The following is a 10905-nucleotide window of genomic DNA, read 5'->3' as shown; positions in this document are numbered from 1 at the left end:
GTGTGTGTGTGTGTGTGTGTGTGTGTGTGTGTGTGTGTGTGTGTGTGTGTGTGTGGTGTGTGTGTGTTGTGTGTGTGTGGTGTGGTGTGTGGTGTGTGTGTGTGTGTACCCAACTGGCAGCATAGAATCATATCAGGACTCTGATCCCATATGGCAGAAGCTTCCACACATTATCTACCCTCTCTGAAATAAAGGTTCCAAATGGGTTCTTCAGCTATCTCCAAAGGAGCACCCTTCTTGGGTTCCATGTAGAAAGGAAAGGATTCTACATAGAACCCAAAAAGGTTTTACCTGGAACCCAAAAAGCTTCTACTTGGAACCAAAATATTCTACCTTGAACCAAAAAGAGTTATTCAAAGGTTTCTACTATGGGGATAGCCGAAGAACTTTAGATTCTAGATAGCACCTTTTTTTGTGTACCGACAACACCCCCTCTCTCCTCCACTTCTTCAGATAATAATGTTTTATTACTTTATGCTTTATGACACAATCAACTTTGCTGTGACATTTAATATTACTGCCATTTGTTGTAAACAACGATAGTGGGTGTGGCAATGTGTGTTATATTGTTCACTAGATCCATTGCCCTCTCCTGTCTGCATTCTTCAAATCACAGTAAAAGTTGTTTTCCAAAGTAAGTTACATAAGATGGAGAAGACAGGGGAAAACAGAGTGAGTGAAAGTCAATGCTTAACTACCCGTGGGTTCCCAATACTTAAACGTCTAAACTACAGTATCTGTACCTCAGAAGCCCTTCCAAGAATCTCAATTTAATCAAACTTGCCATGCAGTATTCACACAATTAAAATAATTGTGTCCTGTGGTTAAATAAAATTAGGAGGTACAATATATATTATATACATATATATATGCCATTTAGCAGACTCTTTTATCCAAAGCAACTTACAGTCATGCGTGTATACATTTTACGTATGGGTGGTCCCGGGAATCAAACTCACTATCCTGGCATTACAAGCACCATGCTCTACCAACTGAGCTACATGCAAATAATTTGATGAAGCTTGTGACTAAATTACACATCTGTCTGTGAATGAACCACAGTTACCACTTTTGTAGAGTTCTATATTCCAACTGCATGTTACATATTCACAGTGATAGAATTCCAAACAGTATGATTAGCCTATAATAAAATGAGTTTTATTGTACATGGTGAAATCCATTATTTATTATGGACCAGCTGAATGCTTCTCATTAAGTCGTTTCAGTGTTTCTTAACAAGGGGTTATAAAAACGTCTCTCAGTCTCATTCAGAAGTTAGTGGTTTGTAACGTTCAACTCAGTGTTGAACGTTACAGTGTTGGTTTCTGTGAATGTTTAATCATGTGTGTTCTCCACAGGGGCAGGGGGACAGTCACAGTCAAAGAGAGACTAGCTAGCTGAGCACAGGGGACTACATCAACAGGTGGAGCTGAACGAATAAGCTATTAGTCGCAGGCTCAGCCAACAAGACCAGGGACAGAAGCGTCAGTAGAAGGCCCTGTCAGAGAGAGCTCTAGAGAGCATGTGGAAGCCACAGCCATTGTTTATAACAACTCCAGAGACAACAACTGAAGCCTAGCCCCAGAGACTGAAGTCACTGCACAGAGCTCCGGAGACAACACTGAAGCCTAGCCCCAGAGACTGAAGTCACTGCACAGAGCTCCGGAGACAACACTGAAGCCTAGCCCCAGAGACTGAAGTCACTGCACAGAGCTCCGAGACAACACTGAAGCCTAGCCCCAGAAGACTGAAGTCACTGCACAGAGCTCCGGAGACAACACTGAAGCCTAGCCCCAGAGACTGAAGTCACTGCACAGAGCTCCGGAGACAACACTGAAGCCTAGCCCCAGAGACTGAAGTCACTGCACAGAGCCCGGAGACAACACTGAAGCATAGCCCCAGAGACTGAAGTCACTGCACAGAGCTCCGGAGACAACACTGAAGCCTAGCCCCAGAGACTGAAGTCACTGCACAGAGTTCCGGAGACAACACTGAAGCCAGCGAAACCACAACCCCTGAGCCCCAAAGAGACCACCACTGCGGGATGGCTTCAACACTGTGACTGACTCTAGACCCACTGAGTTCCAACTGTACAGCTGGGAACCAGAGCTAAAGACGAGAATAATAGGATATTAAACTCACGTCTCAAAGGGATGATGTTTTGTGAGTTGCATTATTATGTGGTTGTGTGTGTGGCTCTGTGTGGGTGGTTCTGTGTGTGTTGTCTTGGGTGTAGCAGTGCAGTGTGAGCTAGTTTTGTTTTAAGTTCTGTGTGTGTAGTTCTCCATCAGCAGATGTTGCCGAAATGGCCAGCATGGTGGTCCAGCTCCTGGGCTTCTTCCTGGGTCTGTTGGGGCTTGTAGTTAGTGTAGTTGCTACGGTGCTCCCCCACTGGCGGCGGACGTCATATGTGGGCTCTAACATCATCACAGCCACTGCATACATGAAGGGGCTCTGGATGGAGTGTGTGTGGCACAGCACGGGCATCTACCAGTGTGAAGTACATCGCTCAATGCTGGCTCTGCCACCTGACCTGCAAGTAGGAATGATTGGTTAATTGATTTGTTAATTGATTGATTCATAGAATGGATTAATTTGAGCAACAGCCATTATGATACTAAATTCCTTTCTCCTCCCTCCTCCCTCGACCCTGCTCCCTCCCTCTAGGCAGCGCGGGCGTTGATGGTGCTATCCTGTCTGACCTCCACCCTGGCAGTCCTGGTGTCCTCTACAGGGATGAAGTGTACCCGCTGTGCCCGACGCTCCCCCACCAAGCACGTCCTGGCCATCAGCGGAGGGGTCTGCTTCCTGTCTGCAGGCATGCTCTGCCTTTTCACTGTCTGCTGGACAACCAATGATGTCATCCTCGACTTCTACAACCCCATCCTACCTGAAGGTACTATTAATTCTATCAGTCCTGCTGTATTTACTTGTATTGTATTAGAACTCAGCTTTTGCTTATAATTGTCTGTTCAGATAAATAACAAGAAATGTTACTATGTGTTGCAGGTATGAAGTATGAGATTGGCATGGCGGTGTATTTGGGCTATGTCTCGGCCTGTCTAAGTCTGATGGGAGGGGCAGTGCTATGTTGGAACTGTGAGGGGCGGACCGGGAACGCCCTCCCCCTCCATCTACCTCGTCATCACCCCCCTCCTCCTCCCCCTGTCTTCAGCACTTTAAACACCCCAGCACCCCCCTACTATCCCCCTGCCGCACTGAATGGCAACCGCACTCCCTCACGCACCTCAGTGTCCAGCAGTGGCTACAGACTCAACGACTATGTCTGAGGGATGGAGGACACACTCAATTATTGCTTCCTAGTGTGGAAGTGGACACATTTAATGATTATGTTTGAATGTGGAATATAATACAGACTGATTGACTACGTCTACGGAAGGTTCACACTCAATTACTTTCTAGACAACCTCCAGAGAGTGAGTGAGGATGAGTGTGTTTTACAGTGTTGATGTTGTTCAGGTTGTGTCCTTCCTCTCTAGGGCTTCTCTGAGGTAAAGTCCACAAGGTAATCCTGTCCTCTTTATCCTGTTGACTTTGTATGTTTACTATAAGAATCCAGAAACACACTTTTGAACATCAACAGCCTTATTCCCTGATACAAAACAAGCTTCCTTCGTAAAGGCCTTCAGGACAAAGACAGCATATACCATAATGATAAGCCATATAGTTTTCTTCCATGTGTATTATTATGTGTTCCAGTTTCATAGCTCATAACTTCATGGCTGTTAGATGAACACAAATAGATTTTTAACTGCTCCAATTGTTGTGAAGCACTTCCTGTCTTCTCTATTATTTAATATATGTAAACTGCTTTATACTTCTCCTGTTATCTTAAAATACCAAAGTCACAATGGTGCAACAGACTACAATTGAGCTTGAGGGTGGTAGGATAGGCTACTACTAACTACACTGAAAAAAATCTAAACGCAACAATTTAAAAGATTTTACAGTTCAGAAGGAAATCAGTCATTTTAAATAAATTCATTAGGCCCTTGGGCTCCCGAGTGACGCAGCGTTCTAAGGCACTGCATCTCAGTGCTAGAGGCATCACTACAGACCCTGGTTCGATTTCAGGCTGTATCACAACCGGACGTGATTGGGAGTCCCATAGGGCTGCGCACAATTGGCCCAGCGTCGTCTGGGTTTGGCCAGGGTAGGCTGTCATTGTAAATAAGAATTTGTTCTGACTTGCCTAGTTAAATAAAAATCTATGGATTTCACATGACTGGTAATACAGATGTGCATCTGTTGGTCACAGACACCTTAAAAAGAAAGGTAGGGGCGTGGATCAGAAAACCAGTCAGTATCTGGTGTGACCACCATTTGCCTCATGCAGTGCGACACATCTCCTTCACTTAGAGTTGATCAGGCTGTTGATTGTGGCCAGTGGAATGTTGTCCCACTCCTCTTCAATTGCTATGTGAAGTTGCTGGATATTTGTGGGAATTGGAACACGCTGTCGTACATGTCGATCCAGAACATCCCAAATATGCTCAATGGGTGACATGTCTGGTGAGTATGCAGCCCATGGAAGAACTGGTACATTTTCAGCTTCGATAAAATGCAATTGTTTTCATTGTCCGTAACTTATGCCTGCCCATACCATAACCCCACCGCCACCATGGGGCACTCACAACGTTAACATCAGCAAACCGCTCATCCACACAACGCCATACATGCTGTCTGCCATCTGCCCGGTACAGTTGAAACCGGGATTCATCGGTGAAGAGCACACTTCTCCAGCGTGCCAGTGGCCATCGAAGGTGAGCATTTGCCCACTGAAGTCAGTTACGATGCCGAACTGCAGTCAGTCAAGACCCTGGTGAGGACGACGAGCACGCAGATGAGCTTCACTGAGACGGTTTCTGACAGTTTGTGCAGAAATTCTTTGGTTGTGCAAACCCACAGTTTCATCAGCTGTCCAGGTGGCTGGTCTCAGACGATCCTGCAGGTGAAGAAGCCGGATGTGGAGGTCCTGGGCTGGCATGGTTACACGTTGTCTGCGGCTGTGAGGCCAGTTGGATGTACTGCCAAATTCTCTAAAACAACGTTCGAGGCACCTTATGGTAAATGATCATTCAGTTCTCTGGCAACAGCTCCGGTGGACATTACTGCAGTCAGTATGTCACGTCGTGTGTATAGGTGGCAGGGAAGTCAGGCGCAGGAGAATCGAACTTGGTAATAATGGAGTAGTTTAATAACGTAAAAAACACAGCTTCAAAACCATAGTATGTAATAAAATAAAAGTGGGTACGAGAACCCGACGCGCACCAATACAAATATCACGAGCATGAAAAAACTAAAACCGAGGGTTAAAGGGTTAAATACACAGAGGGTTAAATACACAACATGTAATGAATGGGATTGGAACCAGGTGTGTAGGAAGACAAGACAAAACCAATGGAGAATTAAAAATGGATGCTGTCATGACACAGTATGCCAATTGCACACTCCATAAAAACGTGAGACATCTGTGCCATTGTGTTATGTGACAAGACTGCACATTTTAGAGTGACCTTTTATTGTCCCCAGCACAAGGTGCACATGTGTAATGATCATGCTGTTTAATCAGCTTCTTGATATGCAACACCTGTCTGTCACAAGTGTAGAAAGGAGTAGGCAGTCACAGGTTTAGAACTACTGAATTTATTAAAGCATTATATATATATATATATATATATATATATATATATAGTCTTTATATTTATATATATAACAGTGGGACGAAATCCAAAGTCCCAAAATAAGAAAGTACTCAGGAAATAGTAGGAGAGATTCCTCTCAGGATAACAAGCAACATGTACAATGACCGACAAAGAAAAATGACAAAGGGAGTATATATACAGTGACAGAGTGGGGATTGGAACCAGGTGTGTGTAATGATGACGAGACAAGTCCGGGGTTGATGAGTGAAGGGAGTTTGCCAGCAGCAGGTTCGGCAGCAGCTAGAAGGCCGGCGACAGAAAACGTCTGAGCTGGACAGTGGGGGAGCCAAAGTAAAGGCTGGTGTGACACTGTCAGGTGGATGGATTATCTTGGCAAAGGAGAAGTGCTCATTAACAGGGATGTAAACCAATTTGTGCACAACATTTTTGAGAAATAAGCTTTTTGTGCATATGGGATCTTTTATTTTATCTCATGAAACATGGGACCAACACTTTAGTATATGTACAGTACCAGTCAAAAGTTTTAGAACACCTACTCAATCAAGAGTTTTTCTTTATTTTTTACTATTTTCTACATTGTAGAATAATAGTGAAGACATCAAAACTATGAAATAACACATACAGAATTATGTTGTAACCAAAAAAGTGTTAAACAAATCAAAATATATTTTATATTTGAGATGTCTCAGCCTCCAGTATTTATGCTGCAATAGTTTGTGTCGGGGGGCTAGGGTCATTCTGTTATATCTGGAGTATTTCTCCTGTCTTATCTGGTGTCCTGTGTGAATTTAAGTATGCTCTCTCTAATTCTCTCTCTCTCCTTTTCTCTCTCTCTTTTTCTGTCTTTCTTTCTTTCTCTCGGAGGACCTGAGCCCTGGACCATGCCTCAGGACTACCTGGCCTGATGACTCCTTGCTATCCACAGTCCACTTGGTCGTGCTGCTGCTCCAATTTCAGCTGTTCTGCCTGAGGCTATGGACCCCTGACCTGTTCACCGGACGTGCTATCTTGTCCCAGACCTGCTGTTTTCAACTCTCTAGAGACAGCAAGAGCGGTAGAGATACTCTGAATGATCGGCTATGAAAAGCCAACTGACATTTACTCCTGAGGTGCTGACCTGTTGCACCCTCTACAACCACTGTGATTATTATTATTTGACCCTGCTGGTGATCTATGAATATTTTAACATCTTGGCCATGTCCTGTTATAATCTCTACCCGGCACAGCCAGAAGAGGACTGGCCACCCCTCATAGCCTGGTTCCTCTCTAGGTTTCTTCCTAGGTTCCGGCCTTTCTAGGGAGTTTTTCCTAGCCACTGTGCTTCTACAGTACACCTGCATTACTTGCTGTTTGGGGTTTTAGGCTGGCACTTTGTGACATCAGCTGATGTAAGAAGGGCTCTATAAATACATTTGATTGATTGATTCTTCAAATTGCCACACTTTGACTTGATGACAGCTTTGCACGCTCTTGGCATTCTCTCAACCAGCTTCACCTGGAATGCTTTTCCAAAAGTCTTGAAGGAGTTCCCACATATGCGAGCACTTGTTGGCTGCTTTTCCTTCACTCTGAGGTCTGACTCATCCCAAACCATCTCAATTTGGTTGAGGTCGGAGGATTGTGGAGGCCAGGTCATCTGATGCAGCACTCCATCACTCTCCTTCTTGGTAAAATAGCCCTTACACAGCCTGGAGGTTTGTTGGGTCATTGTCCTGTTGAAAAACAAATGATAGCCCCACTAAGCCCAAACCAGATGGGATGGCGTATCGCTGCAGAATGCTGTGGTAGCCATGCTGGAATTCTAAATAAATCACAAACAGTGTCACCCGCAAAGCCCCCCCACACCATAACACCTCCTCCTCCATGCTTTACGGTGGGAACCACACATGTGGAGATCATCCGTTCACCCACACCGCGTGGGTGAACGGGGACAAATTTCCCCCGGCCTAATGTCCATTGCTCGTGTTTCTTGGACAAGCAAGTCTCTTCTTCTTATTTGTGTCTTTTAGTAGTGGTTTCTTTGCAGCAATTCGACCATGAAGGCCTGATTCACACAGTCTCCTCTGAACAGTTGATGTTGAGATGTGTCTGTTACTTGAGCTCTGTGAAGCATTTATTTGAGCTACAATTTCTGAGGCTGGTAACTCTAATGAACTTATCCTCTGCAGCAGAGGTAACTCTGGGTCTTCTATTCTTGTGGCGGGTCCTCATGAGAGACAGTTTCATCATAGCACTTGATGGTTTTTGCGACTGCACTTGAAGAAACTTTCAAAGTTCTTGAAATGTTCCGTATTGACTGACCTTAATGTCTTAAAGTAATGATTGACTATCGTTTTTCTTTGCTTATTTGAGCTGTTCTTGCAATAATATGGACTTTGTCTTTTACCAAATAGGGCTATTTTCTAACCTGTCACAACACAACTGATTGGCTCAAATGCATTAAGAAGGAAAGAAATTCCACAAATTAACTTTTAACAAGGCACACCTGTTAATTGAAATGCCTTCCAGATGAATACCTCATGAAGCTGGTTGAGAGAATGCCAATAGTGTGCAAAGCTGTCATCAAGGCAACGGGTGGCTATTTGAAGAATCTCAAATATTTAAATATTTTGATTTAACACTTTTTTGCTTCCTATATGATTCCATATGTGTTATTACATAGTTTTGATGTCTTCGCTAGTAAAGAAAAACCCTTGAATGAGTAGGTGTTCTAAAACTTTTGACCGGTAGTGTACAGTAGCCTACTGGGCCAAAGCACAAAAACGTGTAGGAAATGTGATCTGTGCAAGGCATATGATGACCACATGGTGGCGCCAGCAGCCTAGAAGGTGAGTGGCGTTCACTGTTCAAGAAAGAAAGACTTCGGCTTCTCATTGCCTGGCTCATACCAAACTTGTGCTGAATGAAACAGGCATGTAGTCAAAGCTGTGAGCTTAGAAAGTAGTTTTATTTATACATTGACTAAATGAAAAGGTTCCTAGAATTTCCAATAAGTGTGTCCAATCCCCATCTCAATAAGTCCAAGACAAAGTCCCTTTAAATTTGAGTTTTTAAAATTTCGACTATCGTTTTCAGTAAAGGCTGGCTTTTTTAATGTTCACACTACGTTTCGTTCTATCATTGTGATTTATTCTACCTGCGCTATTAGCCGCGCCAGGCGCGTGGACATGTTTATGAGTTGTTAATGTATTCTGAAGCTATGGTTTCTCTCTCTAGCAGTCTGTCAACATAAAGCACGGCCAATTAGTCGGAGCTGTCGGCAGAACAGAGAAGTCAGCTGTCCGGTAGCCTATTTATTAAATTGGTCAACATGTTCAGTCTTAATATAGAAATGGAAATACCTTTTCAATCATCGATGCAAAAAGAGGTCCATTGCTCTTTGAAATTAGACAATGCCTTTATGAAATGTGGACTTTAATAGTATTATTGTACTTGCATTAAGTAAGTTGCATGAACAGACAGAAAACTGATAGATTGGATGGAAACGCCCTCAGACGCCCGCGCCTGTTTCCAAATTCCAGCACCATGGATAGCAACAGCAATCGCGACATTCTCCTCCAAATCCTTTATTGAGGAATGGCTAGCTGCCTATCCCGTATATTCACTGTAGCAATAACGAACCGCACACAGAGCTACTCACTGCACACGAAATTAGCCCAATGTTGGCGTAGGTGTATTGCCTAATTTATGCATTTTAAACATGTTTAATCTGACTGATTCTCGTTCCAGTTGGGCAAATGGCTATAATGTCAGACGTTATCCTGCATAGGACGGCCCATGTTTCACCAGATTAATAAATAATATAATTGTTATACGCCAACACTGGATGTAGCAAGACAGAGGCCGTCTATCGGACATTCTAACCGCCCACTGTCTCAATATTCACACGCGTAAAAAGCATAGTGCTTCCATTTCGCCTCAATTGGCACCTGTGTGAACGTCAATCACCGCTAAATGAAACCTGGTGAGTTAACCATTCCAACCGGGTGTTTTATAAGACATCTTTCCCCTGGGTGTGCGTCATGCCATTCCCAATGATATGCTATTTCTGTCCTTCCCTGGGAGACCTTCACTGGCTGCCTCTCCTCGTCTACACAACCTGTCAACCTTATTGATAAACAACCCCCCACCCCCTTTCCCTTTCAAGTCTTTCACAGCCTCTGACCCCCCCACCCCTCTTTCTCTCAGCCCCCAAACTGTGTATAAACCACACCGGGGAATTACGCACGGGTGGCGTGGATTACGTTGAGTTCTAACATTTTTCCTTCTCTGGAAAGTCAGTTGGACGCACTTTTAGAACCACCCGCCGACGTACATTGAAGAGACAACTCTAAAGGTAGGAGAAACCCACCCTGTGCCCTGGATGGGGCACTACCTCGTTCTCCAAACAGTTGTCTTTACATGTATTTTGTTTCAGATGGTTTATTAATTAACTGTAGCCAAACTATGTCGACTCAGATTTAATTAAATTACAGTAGAATAGCCATGAGCTGAAGTGCAGGTGTATGTGAAAGAGTGGCGGATCTTTGAAAGGAAGTCGATGTTACTGCTTTAGCAGCTCCCGAAAACCCTGCCTTCAGCAGGAATTATACCTGAAAGTGCTTCTTTGATTTTGTTGATGTGACAGAAAGAGACCCATCCGTTAGAATGTCTGGGATCTCTGCACTATATTTTTCTGTCTGGGCGCGCGCTCCGGGATGCGTTATGCGTATTTTACGCACATATCAAACCTTATTGTTTAACCCATAATCATTATTCGGTGTATTATGTACATGGTCAACTTGTTGTAAATCAAACAGTTCACAAAATCTTCAACAAGGGAGTATAAAAAGAGAGCCCACATGTCAAATAGTATTGTAAGCCTATACAATTTCAAATTATTATTAATCAGCCAATGAAGCAATAACACATTTAAAGCTGTTTGTTTTAAGAAGATACAGGTTTGATTGTGGGTCTGATGACTATGCTTCTTCACGGGGAGTGGCTAGGTGGCTTCTGTTCTTCACCTCTCCATCCCTGGCACAGGTCTCAATGAAAAGCCGTTACTCGCACAAAGACTAATCACGGCAGTGGAAGAGGATGGCCGTCCACGCCGAGGGGATCGTGGCTATAGTGATCTTCTACTTGCTGATTCTGGGCGTGGGGATATGGGCCGCGTGGAAGAACAAGAACTCTGGGGTGTCGGAGGGCCAGGACCGCAGTGAAACCATCATGGTGG

General features: G+C 44.0%; 2 protein-coding genes across 2 annotated transcripts in view; both read left to right on the top strand.

Moving 5' to 3' along the window:
* Window positions 1-2178: 2178 nt before the first annotated feature.
* LOC111978250 (claudin-14-like) lies at window positions 2179-4241 on the top strand. The gene is made up of 3 exons (XM_024008204.2): window positions 2179-2539; window positions 2668-2896; window positions 3010-4241. Exons 1-3 carry the CDS (start codon window positions 2306-2308, stop codon window positions 3288-3290), a joined length of 744 nt encoding a protein of 247 aa, XP_023863972.1. The 5' UTR covers window positions 2179-2305; the 3' UTR covers window positions 3291-4241.
* A 5677-nt stretch (window positions 4242-9918) lies between these two features.
* The window catches only part of LOC111978167 (high-affinity choline transporter 1), a 7443-nt gene continuing 6456 nt past the window's right edge, over window positions 9919-10905 (top strand). The window contains exons 1-2 of the mRNA XM_024008086.2: window positions 9919-10023; window positions 10713-10865. Of these exons, the coding sequence (XP_023863854.1) occupies window positions 10767-10865 (99 nt within the window). The 5' untranslated portion in view covers window positions 9919-10023; window positions 10713-10766. The remainder of the gene's footprint in view (window positions 10024-10712; window positions 10866-10905) is intronic.

This window comes from Salvelinus sp. IW2-2015, linkage group LG2, assembly GCF_002910315.2.
Source record: "Salvelinus sp. IW2-2015 linkage group LG2, ASM291031v2, whole genome shotgun sequence".
Taxonomy (NCBI): Eukaryota; Metazoa; Chordata; class Actinopteri; order Salmoniformes; family Salmonidae; genus Salvelinus; species Salvelinus sp. IW2-2015.
Note: the sequence above shows the minus strand (reverse complement) of the source record. Positions and strands in the feature narration are given on the sequence as shown.

Bases quoted from the DNA above. Each gene is read 5' to 3' on its own strand.
- LOC111978250 (XM_024008204.2), top strand. From the start codon at position 2,306: ATGGCCAGCATGGTGGTCCAGCTCCTGGGCTTCTTCCTGGGTCTGTTG. The intron at 2,540-2,667 runs GTAGGAATGATT...CCCTCCCTCTAG, and splicing joins CTCTGCCACCTGACCTGCAA to GCAGCGCGGGCGTTGATGGT. The intron at 2,897-3,009 runs GTACTATTAATT...TATGTGTTGCAG, and splicing joins CAACCCCATCCTACCTGAAG to GTATGAAGTATGAGATTGGC.